The 26,045-nt window shown below is 39.8% G+C and overlaps 1 protein-coding gene and 1 long non-coding RNA gene across 2 annotated transcripts in view; one reads left to right on the top strand and one right to left on the bottom strand.

Annotated features, from left to right (window-relative positions):
- Positions 1 to 9,692, bottom strand: part of LOC122551715 — a 104,246-nt gene extending 94,554 nt beyond the window's left edge. Inside the window, exon 1 of the long non-coding RNA XR_006312170.1 lies at positions 9,488 to 9,692. This is a non-coding gene — a long non-coding RNA (uncharacterized LOC122551715). The remainder of the gene's footprint in view (positions 1 to 9,487) is intronic.
- Positions 1 to 26,045, top strand: part of thsd7ba (thrombospondin, type I, domain containing 7Ba) — a 901,507-nt gene that overhangs the window by 722,772 nt on the left and 152,690 nt on the right. Inside the window, exons 20-22 of the mRNA XM_043694069.1 lie at positions 10,020 to 10,161; positions 13,615 to 13,730; positions 17,762 to 17,879. Coding sequence (XP_043550004.1) covers positions 10,020 to 10,161; positions 13,615 to 13,730; positions 17,762 to 17,879 — 376 coding nt within the window. The remainder of the gene's footprint in view (positions 1 to 10,019; positions 10,162 to 13,614; positions 13,731 to 17,761; positions 17,880 to 26,045) is intronic.

The raw sequence follows: 26,045 nt of genomic DNA on the forward strand, positions 1-26,045 counted from the left end.
AAGAGGCCATCTGGTGTGTTCTGTGGTGGAACTGGTCCTCCTGGGAGCAGATACGGTGGAGACGGAGGAATTGGGAATACGGGATGGAATTTTTGCAAGAGGTAGGGTGGGAAGAGGTGTAATCCAGGTAGCTGTGGGAGTCGGTGGGTTTGTAAAACATGTCAGTGTCTAGTCGGTCATCATTAATGGAGATGGAGAGGTCCAGGAAGGGGAGGGAGGTGTCAGAGATGGTCCAGGTAAATTTAAGGTCAAGGTGGAATGTGTTGGTGAAGTTGATAAATTGCTCAACCTCCTCGCGGGAGCATGTGATGGCGCCAATGCAGTCATCAATGTAGCGGAGGAAGAGGTGGGGAGTGGTGCCGGTGTAATTACGGAAGATCGACTGTTCTATGTAGCCAACAAAGAGACAGGCATAGCTGGGGCCCATACGTGTGCCCATGGCTACCCTTTTGGTCTGGAGGAAGTGGGAGGATTCGAAGGAGAAATTGTTAAGGGTGAGGACCAGTTCGGCCAAACGAATGAGAGTGTTGGTGGAAGGGTACTGTTGGGGACGTTGGGAGAGGAAAAAATGGAGGGCTTGAAGGCCCTGGTCATGGCGGATAGAGGTGTAGAGGAATTCGATATCCATGGTGAAGATGAAGCGTTGGGGGCCGGGGAAACGGAAGTCTTGGAGGAGGTGGAGGGCGTGGGTGTTGTCTCGAACATATGAGGGGAGTTCCTGGATTGGGGGGATAGGACACTGTTGAGGTAGGTAGAAATGAGTTCAGTGGGGCAAGAGCATGCTGAGACAATGGGTCAGCCAGGGTGGTCAGGCTTGTGGATCTTGGGAAGGAGGTAGAACCGGGCAGTGCGGGGTTCCCGGACTATGAGGTTAGAAGCTGTGGGTGGGAGATCTCCTGAGGTGATGAGGTTCTGTATGGTCTGGGAGATGGTGGTTTGGTGATGGGGGGTGGGGTCATGGTCGAGGGGACAGTAGGAAGAGGTGCCCTCAAGTTGGCGTTTGGCTTCAGCGGTGGAGAGGTCAGTGCGCCAGACTACCACTGCACCCCCTTTATCTGCTGGCTTGATGGTGAAGTTGGGATTGGAGCAGAGGGATTGGAGGACTGTGCGTTGTGAGGGTGAGAGGTTGGAGTTGGGGAAGGGGGTAGACAGATTGGGGCGGTTAATGTCCCGGTGGCAGTTGGAAATGAAGAGCGGTTAATGTCCCGGTGGCAGTTGGAAATGAAGAGGTCGAGGGTGGGTAATATGCCAGTGCGGGGTGTCCAGGTAGATGCAGTGTGTTGGAGGTGGGTTATCCTTTTGTTCACGAGATTGATCCAGAGATGAGGGGCTTGTCTTATGAAGAGAGATTGAAAAATTTAGGCCTGCAGTGTCTGGTGTTTAGATGAAGAGTCGATCTATTTGAAGTGTATAGGATGTTGAAGGAATGATTCTAGATTAGAGTGGTGCTGGAAAAGCACAGCTGTTCAGGCAGCATCCGGCGGGGAAGGTGACAGTGATGCAGGTGAGTGGCGTTGGTGGGGGTTGAAGTGGTGGCAAACACGGCAGTAGGGGGGGCAGAAGTCACTGAGCGTGTGACATCAGCGATGATGTGTGAGGTGGAAGTGATGTCACGTGTGATGCATGAGGAATTGTGAGGGGTGGAAGTGGTTGTGGGAGTGGCCATGATGGGGGCGGTAGTGACATCATCAATCAGCGTGGGGGTGGCAGCTGCACCAGCCGCATGGCTAATGGAGTTAAAGTAGTTCCAGAGGCTGGGGGAATCTTCTGCAGTGTTTGAGGAGTGCAGGTTATGGAGGTGGGTAGATAAAAGTTTGTTGTACTTACAGTTTTTGATGTTTGAGATGGAGTTGAAATACTGTTTGTTGATAGTATGAATTCTCCTGAGGATGTAATACAGAGTGGGTCCTTTGCAATTCTGAGAGAATGTGGCCCTCAGCTGAGGCAGGGCTGACTGTAGAGAGGTTAGGTGCTGGATCATTGCTGCAAGCGTGGAGCGGAGGATCTTGAAGGAGGACTGTTGCTGGTGTTTTTGAATCTGTAGTCTGTACTGTTTGTCCTGTTTGGGTCCAAACTCTGCTGGTTTAAAAATGGTCTGGAGTCCGTGTGGGATGAGTTGGTTACGGAGGCAGCCACTGAGAAAACAAATGTGGCTGTGGTAGCAAGTTTGTTTCAGAACATGGTTGAAGAGCTTCAGGGCAGAGGAAATGACCTGGGAGTTGCAGTGGGAGAGGGACTCCCTGAGACTCTTGTAGAGAGAGGAGGAAAACTTCTTCAAGGCAGGCATCCTTGCAAGAAGATTTGCAGTAGGGTAATAGGCTAGCTATTGACAAAGAACTATCATTTGAAATTTTACTTTGCTGTTCTTATTATAACGTAGTGTACTAAGGTCAAGGGTAAAAATAGCTGGGGTACGTTTAACAACTTTCATAAGAATGTGCCATTCATTCAATAAATAATAGATCATTTAAGATAAACTGTCTTTTTTGATTATTTAGAGTAACACGTAAAATGAAAACTGATCTAACCCTAGTAATCTACAAGAGATGTTATTTTCTTTTGGTATCCAACTGCAATAAGCAACAATGGCACAATTTTCATCCGAATGGCCAAATCAAGATGTCAATGAGATTGCAGTAATTCATTGCTGGAAAATGTATTATAAAGAATTTACAACACAGGGACAGCCATTCAGCCCAAAAAGTGCTCCTTGTCATCTCTCTTCCATCCTTTTTCATCTAACCTCAAAAGCATATCTGTCTAATCCATTCTCACTCATAAATTTACCCAGCCTTCCCTTGAATTAATGTATGGTGTTCACCTCAACTTTAACTACGTGTGGTGTGTTCCATGTTCAAATCATTCTGTGAGTAAGACGTTTCTCTGAATTTGTTCCTAGATCCATTTGTGACCACATTAATGTCCTTACATTTGCTTTTGCTTGCCTGTAGAAACAGCCTCTTTATGTATACATTCTCAAACAGTTTTGTAAACTTAAGGATCTCTAGATACAAATCAACAGCACAGTTTTAGTGGGGGGCACGGTGGCACAGTGGTTAGCACTGCTGCCTCACAGCGCCAGAGACCCGGGTTCAATTCCCGCCTCAGGCGACTGACTGTGTGGAGTTTGCACGTTCTCCCCGTGTCTGCGTGGGTTTCCTCCGGGGGCTCCGGTTTCCTCCCACAGTCCAAAGATGTGCAGGTCAGGTGAATTGGCCATGCTAAATTGCCCATAGTGTTAGGTAAGGGGTAAATGTAGGGGTATGGGTGGGTTGTGCTTCGGCGGGGCGGTGTGGACTTGTTGGGCCGAAGGGCCTGTTTCCACACTGTAAGTAATCTAATCTAATCAATTTGAGAGTTTTCAAGTGTGTCTCCAAAACACTCACCATCCTTATGTAGCACTATATTGCCATTCCTTCAGGATCACTGGGTCAAAGTTCGGGAACACCTGCCGTAACATCATTGTGAGTGTGCAAACCAACTGCACCTATTCAAGAAAGAAGCTCACCAGAACCTTCTCAATGGTAACTAGGGATGGGCAATAAATACTGGACTAGCAAGCATACCCCATATCTCATGACTGAAAATATGATAGAAGCTTCGTCCGGAGGCTCACTGAAGATGTTACCTAGTATGGTGACAAAGCGTCTGAAAATGAAGCTTCCAGCTCAGCGAGCAAACCTACATCCCTCGGCCTAATTAATTTCTATACCAATTGAACTCATTTTAAATATCTCCCTCTAAAAGTTAAAACTGATGACTTTTTTTAAGGCTTTATTAACCTCTATTGCCACACTTGCTACTTGTGTATCTAAACACCTGCCCCACTCTGTTCATCTATCCCATTTAGAAATTAACACTTCAAAAATTTTGCGGCTTCATTAATCTTCCTAGCAAAATCTACAACTTCATATGTATTTATTTTAAAGTTGCCAATTAAAAGCCCATTCTGAAAGTTTATGTAAATATCCCTCTAATTTGTCACAATCTAAATAAATCTGCTGTATTACCCTTTCTATCCTTTAAGTCACTCCTTTGAAGAATTCAACAAAGCTGGCCACCTTTGCTTTTAGGTCGTTGCTGTTCCTTCCAATCATATTTTCAATTTCTAGGTGTTTTGTGTTACATTGTTAAATAAGAAATCTATTATCTTTTCGGCAACAAATATACTCACGTTCTATTTCCTATCTCATTTCATAGAAATAATGACTTTTTAAACAGTTATTATGCTCAGATACAATGGACAGGGGTTGCACTCTCTCTAGTTTGATGAGATAATTAATTATCTCACTCCTATTTTGTTTTGATTTGGCGATGATTTGAAGGAGCGTCGCTCCGAAAGCTAGTGTGCTTCCAATTAAACCTGTTGGACTATAACCTGGTGTTGTGTGATTTTTAACTATTTTGTTTTGTTGTTGTGTTCTTCTCATATTTGTCTTCCAGTAAATATCAAGGTAAAGTTATTATTTACCTTCTTGCTGGCATTATCTGTGAGCTTTTCTTATGTATAATTTAGTGGTCCTATTCCTGTCCTGAATCTTCTATTGGTTTCATGGGGCTTGGAAAGCTTACTATTTCCTTTTATGTCTGTTGTTAATTTAATTTAGTTATTTTTTGTCTTTTGTTACTTCTCATTTATTCCTGTTTCTTGTTCTCTCCTTTGTTACGTTCGTTTTTGGGGTATTACTTTTGTTCTTGTTTCATATATTTTACGAGCTGTTTTGTTTTTACATTTTAGTGGGATATATTTCTCCCAGGAAGCTTATTGATTGGCATTTTAAATGTTTCTCATTGTTGTTCTATTTCTTTATTTGTCAACAATGTTTTCCTGTTTATTTTCTGTGCGGCCATTCTCATTCTCTTGAAAGTTTTTCTTCCCGATATTTGTTTCACTTATGCTTTTCTTAATCTTCAATTTAAATGCGGTATTTTGGTCATTTGATAATGTTATATGGCATGACTTAAACAATGTATTCCAGTGATGAAACTGGAGTTAGAAATGGAATAGGACAAAGATATAGGGATATGGATGGTCAAAGATAGTAAGGAAGAGGTCTGTGATGGGATCATTATAAATTATATTCATGTAAATACAGAGACCGTGGAAGGTGATAAGGCTAAGGAAGTGGTTCAGGTGGGATTTGGTTCAGAGAATTTACATTCAGGGAGATGTTTAATGTGAATATTCTAGGGCATTTTGAAGTCACGAAAAATATGTTGTTAGGTTTCTTGAAGAGCATTAAAGTGAATTAAGTTCCCAGGGCCCGATGGGATCTATCATGGGTTATTAAGAGAGGCAAGGGTGGAGATTGCTGGGGCCTTGACTATAATCTTTGTATCCTCTCCAGCCAGCAGAGAGGTCCCTGAGGACTGGCAAGTAGCTAACATTGTTCCACTGTTCAAGAAGAGAAATAAAGATAATCTAGGGCATTGTAGACCTGTGAGTCTCACATTGTTGTTTGGGAAGCTATTAGAGAGAATCTTAGGAATAGGGTTTTTGCACATTTGGAAAAGCCAAAATATGGACAGTCAGCATGGTTTTGTGCGGGCAAATCATGCCTTATTTTCTTGATTTTTTTGAGGAGGTGACGAGGGTGATCAATGAGAATACAGCAGTGGATATTCTTTAAATGGATTTTAGTAAGGCTTTTGACAAAGTCCCTCAGGGCAGGCTCATCCAAAAGCGTAAGATGCATAGGATCCTCAGTGACTTGGCCATTTGGATTCAGAATTGGTTTGCCCATAGAATGCAATGGTGGAAGGCTATATTTCTAACTGGAGGCCCATGAGTAGTTGTGGATAGTATAGAGGGTTGTCAAAGAAACAGGAGAATGTAGATCAGTTGCAGATATGGGCAGAGAAATGGCAGATGGAGCTTATTTTGGGTAAGTGTGAGGTGTTGCACTTGGGGAGATCAAATAGTATACAGTTAATGCCAGGACCCTGAACAGCATTGATGTACAGAGAGATTTTGTGGTCCTCATCTATAGCTCCCTGAAAGTGTCCAAGCAAGTAGATAGGCTAGTAAAGAAGGCATATGGCATACTTGTCTCAGGGAGTTGAGTACAAGAGTCAGGAAGACATTATAAAAGCAGCTTTATAAAAGTTTTAGGCCACACATAGAGTATTGCATTAAATTCTGGTTATCACATTACAGGAAGGATGCGGAGGCTTTGGAAAGGATGCAAAAGAGGTTTACCAGGACTCTGCCTGGATTAGAGTGTATGAGTTATGAGGAGAGGATGGACAAACTAGATTTGTTTTCTCTGAAGCAGCAGAGGCTGAGGAGAGACCTAATAGAATTTTATAAAATTATGAGAGGCATAGGTAAGTTATCAGTCAGAATCTTTTTCCCAGAGTTGAAATGTCCAATACTAGGGGGCAATGATTTAAGGTAAAAGGGGAAAAGTTCAAAGGAGGTGTGAGGGGTATGTTTGTTTTACACAGAGAGTGGTAGGTGCCTGGAACATGCTGTCAAAAAGTGCGGTGCTGGAAAAGCACAGTTGGTCGGGCAGCATCCAAGAAGCAGGAGAATCGGTGTTTTGATCATAAGCTCTTCATCTTCCTGACTCTACTTTCGACTCTCCTGCTCTTCGGATGCTGCCTGACTGGCTGTGCTTTTCCAGCACCACACTTTTCGACTCTGAACTCCAGCATCTGCAGTCCTCACTTTCGCCTGGAACATACTGCTGAGGGTAGTGGTGAAGATAGGTATGTTAGGTGTATTTAAGGTGCTTACAGATTAGCACATAAATAAGCAAGTCATGGAGGGATGTGGACCACGAGCAGTCAGAAGGGATGGGTTTCATTTGTTGTCATGTTCATCGTGGGCCAAAGGGCCAGTTCCTGTACTGTACTGTTTTATGTCCTATCTTCGAAAGAGAACAGAAGGTCAGTGAATTCAAAAGGTTTAAATTACTGACAATGTTGAGATATTTGTGCAGAACCTTTGATTCACATTAATTTTTTGCTCGTGAGGCTGATAGGCAGAAATATCCAAACAGAAGCTGAGAGAGGGTACTTACAGGGGGAAAGATGCCAGCAAAGGAAATCCCAAGTTGTGAATTCATGGACATATCATCATAATGATTATTTAAGTAATAGTATCATCTTTGATAATGGAGAAGCAAACCAGGTTTCAGGCATATTAACAATGCTAATTCAATCACTCACAGCTCATATGAATGACATTCTGCAGGTGAAGGAGAGAATGGATGAAGCTGGTGGGGGGAAAGATGACAAATGGGGCTGGGGGTGGTGAGAAATTGCATGGTGCTGGCAGGAGTACAGGTGGGTGGAGAGAGACCCAATCACCCCCCTCTCCACCCAAGCCCAATCCTCCTCTCGCTCAGCTCGATCACTCCACCCAACAAGATCCTCTCGATTCCTGGGCAGTAAGAAGCTGAAAGTTTATCAGGAATTGGCAGAAATGTTACAATCAGTTTAACAATGATGTTATTGAACGGTGGAGTGAGGGTGAAAGACTGAATGGTCTACTCCTGCTTCTGACTTAAGATTAAGTGAATCTCTGAAGGAGTATTGGGTGAATATGGGGAATACTTAAGAGGGAAATCAGAAGAGCAAAAAAGTGGATATAAGATAACCTTGACAAATAAGGTTAAAGATAATCCAAAAAGATTTAACAAGTGCATTAAGGGCAAAAGAGCCCTTTAAAGATCAATGAGGCTGTCTACGTGTGGAACCATAGGAGATGGGTGAATGGATATTAAATGGATATTTCATGTCAGTATTTACTCTGGAGAAACACATGGAAGGTAGGGTACTTGGGGATATAAAAACTGATGTCTTGAAAACAGCCTGCATTACAGAAGAAGAGATGCTGGAGGTCTTAAAAGGCATAAAGGTAGATAAAACCCTGGCCTGATCAAGTGTATTCCAGGGGAAGCTAAGGAAGAAATTGTGAGGGCCTCAACAGCGATACTTGTATCATCTACAGTCATGGGTAAGGTGCCAATAGAATGGACGGTGGCTAATGTTGAGCCTTTATTTCAGAAAGATTGCAAGGAAATGCCAGAAAACTATAGACCAGTTAGTCTGACGTAATGTGGTAGGAATGTTGTTGGGGGGGTTTCTAAGAGACAGGATTTGGAAGCATTTGGAGAGACAAGAACTGATTAGGGATAGCCAGTATGGCTTTGTGCCTGGGAGATCTGTCGAGCAAATTTGATTGAATGTTTTGACAATGTGGTTAAGAAGATTGATGAGGGCAGAGCGATCGATGTTGTTTACATGGACTTCAGCAAGGCATTTGACAAGGTTCCACATGATAAACTGGTTAGTAAGGATAGATCACATGGGATATAACATAACTAGTTGGGCAGTAGGAGACAGAAGGTGAAGGTAGAGGTTTGTATTTTGGACTGGAGGCCTGTGACCAATGGTGTTCAGCAGGGATCGGTGCTAGGTCCACTATTGCTTGTCACTTATATAAACAATTTAGATGACAATATAGGAGGCATGGTTAGTAAGTTTGCAGATGACATCAAAACTGGTGGTATAAAAAGGCTATCTAAGAATACATTAAGATCTTGATCAGCTGGGCCAATGGGATGAGGAGTGGTAGATAGAGTTTAATTTAGATAAATATGACATATTGCTTTTTGGTAAGACAATCAGGGCAGGACCTACACAGTTAATGATGGGGCTTTGGGGAGTGTTGTCAAACAGAGACATCTAGGGGTTCAGGTACATAGTTCCCTGAAAGTGGCATCACAGGTAGACAGGATGGTGAAGAAGCCATTTGGTACACTTGCCTTCATTGTCAGAGAATTGAGTATTGTACCTGGGATGTTATGTTGTGCCTGTATAAGACATTGATGAGGCCACTTTTGGAGTAATGCATATAGTTCTAGTCGCCCTGCTTTTGGAAGGATATTATTAAAACTGGAAAAGGTGCAGAAAAGGTTTACAAAATTGCTGCTGGGACTGGAGGGCTCAAGTTATAGGGAGTTGAAAGGTGACCTTATAGAACATTATTAAATCATAAGGGGCATAAGATAAATAGCAAAGGTCTTTTCCCTTGGGTCGGGAAATTGGAGGGTTTGGTTTAAGGTGAGAGGACAACTTTTTCACCTAGGTGGTGGTGCATAGATGGAATGAACTGCCAGAGGAAGTGATAGATGTGGGTACAGTTACAACATTTAAAAGATGCTTAAACAGGTAGATGAATAGGAAAGGTTTGGAGGGATATGGGCCAAACGCAGGCAAATGGGATTAGTTTAGTTTGGGAAATCTAGTCGACATTGATGAGTTGGACCAAAGGGTCAGTTTCCATGCAGTATGACGCTATAATTCCATGATTCATATATTTATATGTATGTTCACTTGAGTTAACACTGATTTAACATAGAGTTTCATTATTTTGCATTAAAATGTTTGAAAAATGCAAAATTAATAGAAATTAAAACTAAATGCTATTTATCTAAAGCAACATCTTTAAGCTCATTCTATTTTCTGCATAACTTACCCAAAACGTTTGGCAAATATGTTCCTCTATCTCTGAGGTAGAGTGGCAGATTTTTGCACAACATTTTGTTCTGAACCTGCTCAATAACGCGTATGTAGATGCTTTAAAAATGACAGCAAGGCCCAGGTTTTGCTCAACCTGTAAGACCAAGTATCAGACAGCAGCTCCACTTTGTGTCAGAAGAACAGAAGACAGAGCATGTGGTTCAAACCATTTCCTTAGAGCATTACTAGTACAACTGGGTGTGGTGCTCCGACAACCCGTTAGAAAAGGAGTGACTAAAAACCACTTCCTGATGTGAGGGTTTTGATCATATTAGTCACTGTAGTACAAATTAAAATTTAACAAATGCTATTTCATTGTTGAAAATATGGGATTAAGACTCAAATGCAAGCATATTTTTGCAAGGTAGCATTGTATTTTGCTAATACAAAATGCAAAAAAATTCCAGCACCTTCTGTATTTTGACTTTAAATTTAGTTTTCTGCAAACATTGCTATTCATATTTGTGCATTTGAATGTCTATCTCTAGAAGTGTAACATCTTGAACGTTCGTGTTCGAACCCGGTATCCTCTACGTTTACCAGCAGATGGGAAAACCTGCCCCAAAGTCTCTGAGGTGGAGCCCTGCACTCTCAACAAAAACTGCTTTCACTATCATTACAACATTACAGGTAGTGGGCAATTCAGAAATGGCATAAAGTGAAAGCCTCTGAAAAAATGCTTCATTTTTAGTTTTTTTTGTGAGTTTCCAAATAAAAGCAACAGCTGGAGAATTAAAGAGTTAGCTCCATTGTTACAATTCCAGACTTAACCTCTAAATTATGTCATGATTTCAAAAGCGACCAGTAAATTCTATTATTCAAAGGGAAGGTTTAGTAGTAACATTCAGTGTCCCAAACTAATACTGGGGATTTGGGTTCAAAACCCACCATGGCAATGAAATTCAACAAAATAATCTAGAATTTTTAAAAAATGCCAGTCTAATGTTGATTGTCATAAAAACCTGTCTAGTTCAGTAATTTCCTTTAGAGAAGGGAATCTGTTGGGCATACTATGCCTGGTCTGCAGGTGACTGCAGATTCTCAGCAATATGGTTGACTCTTAACTGCTTTCTAGACAGTTCAGATTGGGCAATAAATGCTGCCCTATCCAGCAATACCCAGATCACATGGAAAAATGAATAAACAAAATAAACAATCCAGTCTTCCGTGTTCTCTGCTCAGAGTGCATTCTCCTCTATGCTAGTAAGAAGACACATACTGGGTTACTTTTTTGTGGAACACCTCTGCTCTATGAAACAATGATCCTAATCTTACAGCTGCTTGCCATTTCAATGCATCATCTTGTTCCCACGTTAAGATTTCTGTCCTCGGCCTGCTACAGTGTTTTGGTGGTGCCCAATGTAAGCTGGAGGAACAGAATCTCTCCTTTTCCCACTTGTGCACTTTCCAGCCTTTAGGGTTCAACATTGTGTTCAGACCATGAACACTGCCCTTTCAGCATATGTTCAATTGCCATACTGGCTGAGATTACTATAAATGACCATCCTTCTCAATTGCTCCCCTTGCCTGAGTCATGATAACCCTCAGGTTCAACCACCGCCCATTGGCTCTTTCTAATGAGAGAGCAACCCGATGGTCTGGTAATACTACGGCAACTTTATTTTTTCTCCATACATCATTTGCTTCAAAAAGGAAATCTGACAAGAGGGCAGCATGAAAAAAACCACAGATTGAATCCTGTGCCCAAGTTGATGTTCAAAAAGAAAGTGAAAGTCAACAAAAACAGAAAGCTTGCCTGTATAACAAAATCTACCAACAGAGCAATATGAGTAAGGCTGTTTGATTAAGTCAAATTAAACAACATTACAGTCCCAATCATGAAGTGGGGTTAGTAGTCAAAGTTCAGGTTTTCACATTAGAGATGTTAAGAGACCAGAGTGAAACCATTGGAAATGTTTGGAGAAATCCAAACATAAAGGGAAGATAATGTGCAAGTTTGCAGGAGTGAAGGAAAGAAAAAGGATTGTTCTTCTAATTCAATTCTTATCAAATAATGATGTTTTTAAAAATTAAACACGTGCTAGTGCATGTGTTTAAGCAGAGGCAGCTGAACTGTTAATTGCTCAGAAGCATCATCAGGAAGCTGGTGATAGCTGCTGGGAATGTACCCAATGAGGTCCTGAATCACCAAGGGACCCAAACCACCACTGAGTAATGTCAAGATGGGATTCTGGATGAGTGGTGCTGGAAGAGCACAGCAGTTCAGGCAGCATCCGAGGAGCAGTAAAATCGACGTTTCGGGCAAAAGCCCTTCATCAGGAATACAGGCAGAGAGCCTGAAGGGTGGAGAGATAATGTCAAGATGGGAGCTCATTGAGGATCAGGGGATGGTTCATCTGCAAAACCATTTAAGGTCCTCATCCCATTGATGATATTTTGCACATAGAGAAAGGCGGTCAGCTTTAGATATGAGGTAAGTGCTGGATGGCACGGTGGCTCAGTGGTTAACACTGCTGCCTCACTGTGCCTGACACCTGGGTTCGATTCCCACCTTGGGTGCATGTCTGTGTGGAGTTTGCACATTCTCCCCATGTCTGCGTGGGTTGTCTCCGAGTGCTCCGGTTTCCTCCCACAATCCAAAGATATGCAGGCCAGGTGAATTGGCAATGCTAAATTGCCCATAGTGTTGGGTGCGTTAGTCAGGGGTAAATACAGGGTAGGGGAATGGGTCTGAGTGGGTTACTGTTTGGAGGGTTGGTGTGGGCTTGTTGGGCCGAAGGGCCTGTTTCCATACTGCAGGGAATCTAATCTGTTGTGAATCCCCTTAACCCATCAGAGGGATTTCCCTAACCAAAGGTTATATGTTCTATCAACTCGCCTTGTCAAGGATGCCCAACTCTGGCTTTTCATGAGCTGCTTGGCTTTGTAGTACTGCCCATTGTGCCAGCAGTGGCTTGTGGTCCTGTTGGTACTGGCAAATTGAAGCGATTTTGGCGATCCAATTGTTAAGTATCCCTCTAAGGCAGAAATTCCTCCTGAGAAAGAGACAGATCAATTATCACTGTTCCCAGCATTAAATGGCTGCATGGTTGCCAATAGAAACATGGACAGTTTCCCGCTGCCTTCGGAACCGTAGTACGCTATCAAATCCAGCCCAGTACACCTCGCTTGCCCACTCAAGTGACTGCTTCTTCAAGTTGTTCCATGCTACCTTTTACTGCCATTGATTTCTGAGCAAACTCTGAGAAACCAGAGTTATCATTTCAAGTCCAGTGACCCTTCTTCTGAATTGTGTCACTGCTTCACTGAACTTGAAATTTTAACTCAGTTTTCTCTCTCCACAGATGCTCCTGACCTGCAGAGTTTCTGCACCAATTCTGTTGTACTTTTAGATTCCCAGCATCCACAATTCTTTGTTTTATTTTGTTCTGCACATCATCATCACTTGTATAAAATATTTAATTTTGACCTCTCTCTGTTCTCTTATTTTTATAAGTTCACATTGAAGTTTCTGCTCCAAACTTTCCATTTTATTTCCTTCAAAGTCTGAATGAATTTACGTCAACACTTTTACTGGAGCCATTTGTTTTGGTGAGTGCTATTGATTTCAGTCATGACAAATTGTAAAGTTCAGGAAATACAATTTAACGACACTTATCCCATTCCTTGCAGGTATAAAACACCTCTGCTATCAAGTCCTTTACGAAATTAATTTTCTAAGCATATAACCTTCACAGCCATCAATATTCTTTCCTGAAAGGAAATAAATAGTCATGTAGAGTTAAATATCACCACATCATCATTGACCCTCATGTCATTGTGCTAGATTCTAAAGTTACCAGTGGTTTTATGCAAAAATGAATGATGCCCATTAGACACCAGCAGAGCCTTTTGAAATATTGAAACATTGTGCATGTATGTATAAATGTGACTGGTGTGAAGACAATATTTTTTTGATAGGGTCATAATGTTTGTTTCCCTGTAGACCTGTCAGCAAATAAAAGTAAATTATTGTGTTTGAATTAATGATATTTACTACAATGTTAATTGTAACAGGTACTGCCAGAGACTTCAGTCAATGCAGTGACTTTTTCTGGATGTGTCTTTTTTTTGTATTGTCAGATTGGAGCTCTTGCCAGCTGAGTGATAATGCGGTTTGTGGACAAGGGCTAAAGATTCGCTTGCTTAATTGTGTTCGAAGTGATGGAAAATCAGTTGATAGCAAGTACTGTGAAAAGGTGAGATCTCAATATGTAGGGTGGTTTCATGACTGAACCTGGTTGGTTTGGAGGTTGAAATGGACTGTTAATTGTATAACACCTGCATTAGATCGCTGCGTGTGACCTTATTCATACACATTCCTCTTCAAAGATTCACCTCCAGTCACTTAAGTGTAAAACAGTAAAAGTTGTTAACAAGAAACTGTTGTAGTATATATTGCATGATGAGACTTAATAGTTCAATATTTTTTCTAATGTTTTCGAACATAACATCTTGTCAACATTACGAGCGGTGAAATCGTATTTGGAAAGGTATGTCAGTGAAACCTCTCACCTCAGTTTTGCTCCCTGTTTTTATGTTTCACAGCATAGTCAGAAAGATATGCTGTGTGTTGGAAACAGCGGATTGCCTGAGCCTGGTGAATATTGCCAAGTTGTATTGATTCAGATGCACACTTGTGAAAAAAGGAACTGCCTGATTTCACTGCAATTCATTTAAGGAAAATCAGTTCTGGCCTTCATTGCTTTGCACTCTATCTTCAGCTTTCTTATATTGTTATGTCCATGATGATACAGTGCTCCAGTAACTCTTGATGCTTGATTCTTAGATGCCGACTTATTTATCTTGGAGGGATTTTTTTTGCACTCATGATGAGTAGAGAAAAATAACAAACTTCTTTCAGTATCAGCCTTGGTTCAGTTGGTAGCACACTTACCTCAGAGTCAGAAAGCTATGGGCTCAAGACTTCTTCCAGAAGAAATGAGGAACTAAGACTCCCCTTCCATTGTAAAAGTTCTCATAGTGCTATTTTGAAAAACAGAGATACTAACTCAGGTGTCCTGACCAGTGTTATTCACAACTTAACATTCTAAAAATAAGTGATCTGATCAGTATCACACCATTTGTAAGAGCGGTGCAATGCTTAAATTGCTTTTTCTACACTCCAACAGTGACTATATTTCAATAGTTTTTCTTTGGTATAACATGCTTTGGGACATCATGTGGTCATGCAAGGTACTAGATTGATGCAGTCTTTTTTTTCCTTTCTGACCTATGTTTGTTGTTTATGATTGAATTCAAAAGCTAAGTAGTCTCTATATTGTCCCAAGTTGGGAAATTGACCCTTTAATGTCACTTGTTGTTTTAAGTTCCACGTAAGGGACAGGATATTTTGGACGGCAGAGTTTCCCAACCCACTAGCCAAGGAGTTGATTTGAAATGCATCCCTGCTGATCCCAGCAGTCCCATTGCTTTGTTAATTGGCTGGAGGTTGAGCTTCCACCCGTCACCCAGGTTTGAAAATCCAAAGTCCAGGATTATTTAAATATCAGGAGCCACATTGTGATGAGAGATGGTACTGGGTAGTAGAAGGGGATGGAGAGTATCTGGAGGTCTGAAAAGGTTTCACCTATGAGAAGGAGATGCGGTGAAGAAGTCTTGCTGGAGAGTTTGGGGATGAGATGGGAAAGAGCACCTGAGTGTGTTTCAGAGAGGGGGCAGTGTGCCTGATCTGGGAAGAGGCTCTTCAGGAAAGGCCCTGTCTCACCACTTCCTGTTCAAGGCCTGAGAAAACTGCTAGGCTTTCCCATTCTTCTTGAACACCTGCTGCGAGCCTTAAAATTGAGACCATGTTCAAATTGGTCTTTAACACCTCAAGGGCCTCTGTTGAGGTGAATGTGGGCAGGCCTAAATCTTCCCTGCTTTCTCCTTAATATTACAGGCAAGTCAGGGACTGGCAGGAAGTCAACAGGAAGTCCACCTGTAGCATTCTACAGTGCCCTAATGCAATCCTGCTGGTGATAGACTCTAAAAGGATCAAGTAATATGGGGAAGGATGGGATTAGGGTATTGAGATCAATGATCAGCCATGATCATTAATGAATGTGGAGTAGACTCACATGGCCTATTCCTGTTCCTATCTTCTATGTTCCTAAAATTCAGATCTGATACATTTAATCTTCCATGTGTTTCTGATATATTATAAATTGAAACAGTTCGACCATTTTCTGAATCATTCTGCTTTATTATTCTTGCTTTGTTACTTGCTTTGCTGCAGGTAGCAGCAGAAATTGTTATGCATTCAGTTGGTTGGTTAACTTCTCTCTGGTGGGAAGCTTAAAGGACTCAAAAGCACAGCATGATTACCTTGACTATATTAAGCTATCCCTGCATTGTGCAAATATCCTTAATGCTACAAGTTTGAAATTAGCCATTGCATCTCACTTTTTACCACTGGAACAGAGAAATTGTGGTTTTACTGTGTTCGATTGTATTGTATCTCATCTGGATATGAAACTGAGTTATAGAGATGTAGAACATGGAAATAGACCCTTCAGTCCAACTCGTTCATGCCGACCAGGTACCCAAAAGCAATCTAATCCCATTTGCCAGCATTTGACCCTATTCATCTAAACCTTTTCTATTCATATATCCATCCAGATGCCTTTTAAATGTTGTAACTTTACCAGCTTCCACCATCTCCTCTGGCAGCTCATTCCATGCACACACCACCCTCTGTGTGAAAAGTTGTCCCTTAGGCCCCTTTTAGATCTTTCCCCTCTCAACAAGCATATAATAGTTATTTGAAAGAAGATTTTTCTTGCAAGAGAATTATGTCCCAACCTATTTTCTAAAATAAGTTGAAGTTTGGGGCTTGGGAGATTGCAGTAATGATTTTATAATTAAAGCTGCCAGTGAAGATCCACCGTCATCTCGAGCATGAGCTGAAGTTAGGCATACAACTCAATCCTTTCTACCTTTGACCCAGACTCTATTGAATCTAGCTGTTCACTGGGAACATGTTACCTCTACAGTCATGTCATGCAAAAGTGACATGAGTTTCTTTAAAATTTAAGCAGACTGCCGATTTCACACTTTGACTACATTATTAGCAAGTAAAGGTCAAGAAAAATGTTTTTATACTCGGCAAATGGATATATGCACTTTGGTCTTTAAAGGTCAAAACTATTTTGAAGTTTGTGCCTCTGAATAACTTTTACTTATTTCCCAATTCTAAACAATGACATTTTACAATTTTATATTTCCAGTAGTGATTTATAGTTTTATTGACCCAATTTATTGTGGCAATGTGTCTAAGCACATTGTTTTTGAGCTACCCTGATGTAAGACCATGCAAATCACTGGTGAGTTACAGATTCCCAATACATTAAGCTTGACATACCTTCACAAAGTCAGCAATTAATCAGTAAATCATACATCAGCAAAATATACAGGCTGGTCTATATTGGAGATTAATTTTTTAAAGATGAAACAATAGTGTTTGCATCTCCTTGTTTAACATTTATATTGAACCCAGGTAGTGTAAATAGTTTAATCTCTATATTACTGCATAGCTGCTTCACTGATCCAGTCATTAACGGATTGTGATAACACTCAATTTTCATCATCAATGAGAAACTGCTTTGACCAAGGCTATTAACAAAACGCAAACCCATTTATACTTCTAATCAATTTGTAATGCAACAAAATAAAACAAAAAAAAGGTGATTTAGCAAGTGGACAGGATTGCTTGAAAGTAGCATTGTCAGGATTCCATCTGATTACCACAGCCCTCAGATTCCTTGGCATTCAAAGAAATGTTTAAGAACTTGTGACAGCTGCTTTCAGATGATGCAGACGCTGCCATTAATTGCACTCACTTTATTTCCATAGTAGCAGGTTTTCAAAATATCTATTCAGCTCTTCACCTTACACTATGTACTTCATACACACCTTGCAACAGAATGTAAATCAAAAAATCACTAAGTTCTTTACACTGGTAGATTTCAAAATCCACATTCGGCTTTCCACTTCTCTTTCGGATGTTATTAAAAACCTATTTTTTTGGCTAAGCTTTTGATTACTTGTCCTTCAATCTCCTTTTGTGGCTCAGTGCCAGGTTTTATTTGAGAATACTCCTGTGAAATGTATTGGGAGATTTTACTGTGACAAAGCTGCTGGATATGTGTAAATGTTTGTTGTAAATTGTATCTGAATGGCACTATTGACTGGCTGGTTTACTGCTGCACTTCTGTTTCAATTTTTCAAGATGGCACTGGAATCTCCTTGGCATTTATCTATGCCTTGCTTTGTGGAATGCCCTGTAAATTGCCAGCTGTCAGAGTGGTCACCTTGGTCTGAATGTTCCCACACTTGCGGATTTGAAGGTATGTGGATCCTCCTGACCATCACAAGGCAGGTGTTAGTCTATCTTCCATGTACAACATCAGTACAAGCAGTTACTAAGGCTAATATCTGAGAAAAAATAAGAAAGAGTTTTCTAATTGATTAATTGCTTATATGTAATAAAATTAATTTAGAAAACATGTCTGTTAATTGTCATGATGATTAGTCTAGGTATTTTTAACTTTTATTTTGCGGCTGAATTGTGGATAAAGCTACATAACAAGTCCAACACATAAACACATGTTTCTAAATGTTTGATATAAGAGTATAAAAGGGAAAACAAGTAATATTCGATATTTTCCCATAATAAGCATTCTATAATTGTATTGAATGATGTCAAACATGCTTAATTGTTCATTGCCATATTATTAGTTTAAATATGGAATTTATCTGGAAATTTATTCCAGATGCAGAGCACGTATATAACAGTTTGCATTTAATATTCAATGTGGCATTTGAATTTTGCATATCTGAATAATTCAGCACTGAATGTTTTACAAATTCAGAAACCTTTAGGTGCATCATAGGGACTGTAGAGGGAAAGAAAAATATGTCTGTATAGTACATCAGTAATCAATATTATTTTTAGAGGGTCAGATTAATGCTAATTGAACACTTTATTTACATCTTATGATGTTTTTCTATCGCTTTCTCTACAGCTATGCAGCTATTGTTAGAATGGAGACCACACTGAAAACATAATATGCGGTGACCTGAATATCAATATTAATTTCTTGATTAGTAATGCCCAAATTTTACATAAGTAAATAATTTATTTTTAAATGAAGCGTATTTGTTCATGTCTGTACATGAAAAGATACTTGGAATGATTTTGACTTTGTACAAAATTGGCAGCAACAAATTGGCAGTCCCTGTTATGTCTCTCCTGCTTTTTAATTGCATTGAAATCATTCACACAATTGAGACCATCACAGAAAGTAGTTATTATCACCATATGTATCAAATGCCAGAATTACCTAGTGAAGCTACAGCACAGGCCATTTCCTGCCCAAACAGTGGAGGTAGTATAACATACACAGAAATAAGCAATCACTTCAAAGTATCTAGTGACAGCTCTGCAAGCCTGTCACATCCAGTCATGATTGGTGACATTTACACAATAATGGGACCCATAAACATCTCAATTATTAATGATATCAGAGTCCAGCATGACAATTGCAATTGTTTACACACTTGTTTAAGAAAGGGGAAAAGAAATAAACCTAGTAATTATGGCTGTAGTGGTAAACAAGCTATCAGGAACTATAAACTGGAAGAAAATTAGTAGCCATATGGACAAATAGGGACATATAGGGGACAGCCAGCACTGATTTATTTAGGGGGAAATGGTGTTTGATTAGCTTGATTGCTTTTTTGGCTGAATTAACAAAGATGCTAGTTGAGAACAGTGAAGTTGGTTTCATCTACAGAGATTCTCAAAATATATTTATTAAGAATCACATAAGAGGTTTATTAGCAAAATTGAAGCCCAGAGGATATAAGGGACAACACTAACATGGATACAAATTCAGCTCAGGGACAGAAAATAGATGAATGACTGACAATATGCTGTGATGTTGCCCAGGATACAGAACAAAAGTCACTGATGTCTTTGATACATATTATTGACCTTGAACTAGGAGATATCAGGCACAATTTGCAGATGACACAAAACTTGGAAGTATCATTAAAGGTGAGGAAGAAAGTAGTAGAGTAGATTTCAAGAATACAGAGGTATGTTAATAGAATGTCTTAATGCAGAGGTAATGAAATTTGATGCACTTAAGGGTGAAGTGCTTCATTTTATAGCAAAATTTAGAAATGTCAGCTAATTTCTCCAATTTTAAGCAAGGTGCAATAAAGAGAGACCTTGGGGCTGTTTTGCTCACACATCTTTGAAGGGACACGTTACCACAGCAGTTAGCAGTGGTTACAAGAGCAGGTCAGAGGTTCATTATTCATGCTGAATGGCTCACCTCTTGACTCTCCAAAAACCCCAAATACAAGGAAAAACAAGGACTGAAATGAAATACTTATCCTTTGCCTTAATAAGGACAGTTGCAACAACACCAAAGAAAGTCAACATAATCCAGGACACAGTATTCTGTTTGGTTGTCACTGCATACAATCCAACTCTTCTGTAATTACTTGTGGTGCATGCTGTATAGAAAATGAATTGCAGCAATTTGTCTTAACTCAGGTAGCTCTTGGAAAACACATAATCTCTACATCCTGTAGGACAAGGGCAAAGGTTTATAGAAGCACTGTGTTCTCAGAGTTACACACCATTGTGTCTTGAGCATGATCTCACAATTCCTTCACTGTTGCTGTGTCAAAGTCTGGGAATGCCCTCCTGAAAAGCACTATAGACCAACTTCACATCACGTAATGAAGTAGTTCAAGAATAAGTTTCACCACTACCAACGTTTGAAGGCACTCTTGGGATGGGCAATAAATGCTGACTTTGAAATAAGGCCAAGTTCCCAAACATTGCCCTAGATCATGATGTATGAATTGACTTTGGAAATCTCCAAAGATTTTTTCAAAGCATGGGTTAACATATAATCACATTATAACATGGGAACAACTGATATTGGTTTAGTTGGTTGAGATTTTGAAATGTATAGCAAGTACTGTCATGCTGCAATGCCATATTAACCAATGTACTATTATAACAGCTTTGGACGCCTCACTATCTGAGTGACAATTTTGAATTGATGTCTCTTGTTTTGATTCAGAACACATTCAATATAATAGACTGCAAGGGGGGTTATTAGAATATTGAAGAACATGATATTAGAGGAAATGTAGCATTGTTGATAACAAATTGATTGACAAGAAACAGAGTTAATACGACTGGGTAGTATGCAGATTGGAGACAGGTTGGAAGTCTGGCAGAGAGGATGTAGTCCAAGGATAATTGCTGTATCTATTTCTATTCTTCATGTATTTAGATAACTTAACTTAAATTTGAATGTGAATATCCTGATACTGAAATTTGTCAATAGAAAGTAAGGACTTAAACATTTCTCAAAAGAGACATATAGCCATTGTTTTTCAAGTGCCTTGTGTGGGATTTAAATGAAAGAAAACCACCTTAAAAAGTTGCTTCTACTCTTTAAGTTGGGTTTCTTCCATTTCAGTCCAAATGAAAGCATTGACTTTGTGATTCTCTTTAGCAGTGTTTAATTCTGTACTGCCAAACAACAACTGTGCATCTCTGAAGAGGGTTTTGCAACTGGTGACGAGAATATGGGTTAGTGGAATGAGCAGATGGAGGACAGATGTAATGGAATGTGGAAAAACTATGTGGTAACACAACTTGGAAAAATTATTGTTGTTGGACACGTGATTGCCAGAGATCTAGGGATTCAAATGCACCTGACATATCGTGTGGATTTATCTGGATAATATTCTGGATGAGAAATATTTTACCCAAACACTTAAAATAATGTGAATATTTCCAGCAGTGCAGAGAGCGATAAAAGGTCATTTCGTAAAAAAATTTAAAATAACAGACAGTTTTGATAGAGTTCACAGGCGATGACTATTTCTGCTGTTTGAGGAATAAGTTCAATGGAAGCATCATTTGAAAATTCACAAGGCTATGTCAGCGTATTGAAAGCATTCTAAAATTCATCGGTATTCCCTTTATTCTTTTCAATTGGTCATTTCTTCAAAACTCTACTACATCTGTCAAATGTGACTTTCCTTGAAAAATTCCATTAAAGCTGTTAGCGATGAGTCAAGATACCTACACATTCCTACTAATTTTATCACAAATAAGAATTTGAATTATTAGCAAACATCTGATATTTGAATAATTAGTGGCCTGGTCAACACTCATCTTGCAATCAACACCAGGAACAAAATAGATGAAACTGGTTGTTCATCTTATTGTGGGTTTGAAGTGTGTAAATTGATCATAATGTTTTACCTACAAAAACTATGGCAACTATGGAATTATTCAAGAATAATTCATTATTTGTGAAATGCTTTGGGACATCCCGAGGTAATAAAAAGTGTGAAAATCCTGGAATTCTTTGTTCCTTTCCTCTTGCCATGCCTCCACAGGCTGTTTGTTAATGTGAAAAAGGTGAATCTCAGAAAGATCGTGATTGGAGGAACCGATGTTGTACTGGAGTGGGCAAAGTTAAAAATCTCACAACACCAGGTTATTGTCCAACAGGTTTATTTGGAAGCACTAGCTTTCAGAATGCTGCTCCTTCAAGTGGTGATAATAACATATTTCTCAAACACTCATTAGAGACAGATAACACTTGTTAAGAAAAGGTTTTTGATAAATTCCACCTGCAGGCTTTTCCTTATGTATTTGCTTACAAGTGCAGGTCTGCAGTTTTTGTGCGGTACTGATTGTGATGAATTATTAGGTGCAGGAAGCATGAGGGCTAAAAAGTGACAGAAAATAAATGTGTTTATTTTGTTGTGACCTCAGACTATACCTCCAAATTTAAGCAGCAATCTCTATGAGATTCAACATACATCCTCAGAGAACTCCCTTAGGCCTGAACAAAATAAATTAATAAGCTTCACTCTACAAAGCTATAACAGCAATGCAATTTACAATATGTATACAACTTGTATTTTAACTTCCAATTAGAATTAACAGGAAGTAAATATGGGTAAAAGACACACTGATTCCACAGAGCACAACAATTAGCAAGTGCAGTTAATACAGCACCCATGGATTCCTCAGCAGTTCTCCAGATGTTAGTGACACTATGGATCACCAAATCTCATTAAACCTTACAAGGCATTCCAACATATTCTGTTTGGAACGCCCTCAAACACTGCTCGATCCTGACCTGCCTCAACAGCTACTCATGATCTGGTACTTCACCCTCCTCTCCTGGGACTACGCTTCCCTGGAAACATCAAAATACAGATACATCTCGAGTTGTTTTATTTATTGGCAGCTAGCTTCACCAAGCTATTGTTGTTATGGGCATTTTCCCTCAGCCCTAATCTTGCTCACTGGCTTAGAGAACTGCTTCCTGCATCCTAACAACGCAGAAGTATTCAACAGCTCTTGTGACATCTTCCTGAGCTCCAAACACACAGTGAAGTTCAGTTGCCTTCTTTGCAGTTCAGTAGCAGCACACCTTGACATGGAACTTGCTTCTGTCTGCCCAGTCTGTTACAGACTTATACTTTCCCTTGAACTGCCTGTGTCCTTTGACTTTGTCTTCAATCAGCCTTGAGCTCTTATGTGTGACTTGTAGAAAACCTTGCAGTGAGCTGAGCTCTGCTCTTGTTCTGAGGAGGTTTCAAAATAGTCTCATAGTAAATATTGGAACCTCCGATTCCCTAAATGTTAGGTTTCATAAATTGCTGGCTCCTACTGTTCAAATGATTAGAACAAAAAAAAAGGAATTAATAAGTGTGTGTATATATATATATGGATAGATAGATAAATAGATAGATATGCATAAGTATAAGACTCAAAATTTAAAAAAATAAACTGTGAGATAAGCATTCTCTTTTTTTTGCTTTTAATAGTTGTGCATCTCTATAATATTTGTCAGCTGGAATTTCAACTTCAACATGTTTCATTTTTCATGTAAATATGGACAGCTGAAGATCAATCATTGATAATCCCTTGACTGCAATCTAACTTTGAAGGTGTTGAATAGAAACCTCCTCTTAGAGCATAGCCATCAAGTGGCAATTTGAAAGTTGTTTTTTAAACAAAAGATAGAGGTGAATATATTTTAAATTTAATTAGTTTGAATTAATTGTGAATGATTAAAGAGATGGTAATGAAGAAAAGCTTGAGAAAATGGATCTTTCCTCACGAGACTAGGTAAGTTTAAAACGGAGCTGAATAAAATCATGTTGAGTGGTGAAAATAAATAGGGAGAGATTGTTTATGGTTGGTGAATTAGTAACACTGGAGTTAAGACTCAAATTATTATTAGAAGAATAAAGGGGAAATTTACATTTTTTTTCACACACAGGTCATGAAATGCTTTATACAAACAACTTTAGTTGCAGAGGTTTTAATATTTACAATGGAATTGGACAGTTATTTGAAAGGAAAACGTACGTAAGAATACAGAAGAAAGACAGGAAGTGGAATTAGAATAAATAGCTCCATGTGTAAAGAATTGCACTGTTATGACCATGGATCAGATGATGAAGGGCTTTGCCTGAAATGTCGATTCACCTGCTCCTCGGAAGCTGCCTGACCTACTGTACTTTTCCAGCACTACACTCTCGACATGGGTCAGAACCCCAAAGTATTGTGGACAGTTTTAACTTGGAATTGTAGCATTAATGGTGAAAGAGAATCCTTTAGTTGTCCTATTGTCTTTTTACTGATTTGTAGCACTCGAATTGAGAAAGGGATTTACCTGCAACATTGATAACTAGAGACAATACTGTGACAGCACGCTAACTCTCAGACCTACACTGGTACACCTGAATGAGTTCATTGCCAATGATATACTCCAGTAGAAATTAAACTGGCATTTTAGTTCCTGTCCTTGTGTATTCTTTCAAAGGGAGAAACACAAAATGTGTCTGCAGTTTGGGACATGATCTACAGGGTGATAACTTGTTGAGCAAGGGATCATCAACCCCTCATCTTTGGAGATGCAAAATATGATAGTCCAAACTTTTGGAAATTTCCTTGACACTTAGTGTTATATTCCATCAGCCTCTCTCTAGACAGCCACTTAATTTACATCCACCACCATTTTTGGCTGGACAAGCTCTATTAAAAAACAGTTTGGGGTCAAAAGGAATCAGAGCTATTGAATCTCAACCAACCTGGAAATCCATGGTAAATTGTTCAACTTCCAACATCAAGGCATAAATTTGCATAAGGCCCCAAGTGGGGGCAAAGCAATCTCAAAGAATGATTAACTCATAGCTATAGCATCAAATACTGACAGCATGCTAATTTAAAGAATATTAGCATGCAGCCTAGTGTTAATTCTGTTGTTGAATGAACACATGACTTAGCAGTGGACCAACATTCATGACACACTTGGACCAAATAAAGTTGGACTGTCAACTTTAAAGTCAGAGTATTCCTTTTCTCGTGAAATTATATTCTGTCTGGAAGAAGTGGTTACACAAGACATTCTGAGCTGGAAGAAGAGTGAATATGAAAACAGGCAGAGGGTTTTACGTTTCTCTGGCACAGAACTGGAGGCTTTGATGCAAGAAATGGACAGGAGGCTGTTTATCTGCCATGCAGGCACCATAGAGTGAAAGCAAGTAGCTATCACTGAGCAGCTGAGCCCTGAGGATTTGCATGAAAAGCAGGAAGAAATTGAATGACTCTACATTTCTGGTCAAGGTCAGTGAATACATCTTCAAATGCCTTATTCTTTCAAATGGACCATTAGTTCCATACATTACTCCATTTATTATTCCTGTTTCACTTGGTGAATAACATCCGATAATATCTACAATGCATACTAAGTACTCTAAGTTTGGTCTCTTCCTGAGATTGTTATCACTGTTATAATTGTCACACTACCTCAAAACTTGAGCACTATGCCAACAACCAAACTATGCCAAGTACATCATCAACTATACTCACTGACACACATTAAATATTGGTGGCGCATAATAACAACCTGCAATATCTAACTGGAGAAAAGTCAGGCACTTTACCCTACTGGAAGAGGTAGAGTTGATCATTATAATTCAGACAGAGGTTCTGGCCAGGAGAGAAATGGATAAGATTCTGTATGGCAGCATGGCTTTCAGCATGCCTGCCTGCTGGTCACACATCGTTGGATCATGCACAGAGGTCACGAGCCAAAGTCAGCGGACAGTCCTTATCACCCAGTGGGCAGCCTCTAGCTTGACATAATGGCTTAAAAATTGAGGGAATATGCAGAACAAAGGCTTCCATGCCTGTTGCCAGGATATTGAGTGTTATCAACATGTTGTACTGAGCATTGTCATACAGTAGCTACATATTAATAGATTTCATGATTTGGAGATGCCGGTGTTGGACTGGGGTGTACAAAGTTAAAAATCACACAACACCAGGTTTTGGTCCAACAGGATTAATTGGAAGCACACTAGCTTTCGGAGCGCCGCTCCTTCATCAGGTGATTGTGGAGGGCTCGATCGTAACACAGAATTTATAGCAAAAATTTGCAGTG

The sequence above is a fragment of the Chiloscyllium plagiosum genome, chromosome 7 (genome assembly GCF_004010195.1).
Source record: "Chiloscyllium plagiosum isolate BGI_BamShark_2017 chromosome 7, ASM401019v2, whole genome shotgun sequence".
NCBI classification, from domain to species: domain Eukaryota; kingdom Metazoa; phylum Chordata; class Chondrichthyes; order Orectolobiformes; family Hemiscylliidae; genus Chiloscyllium; species Chiloscyllium plagiosum.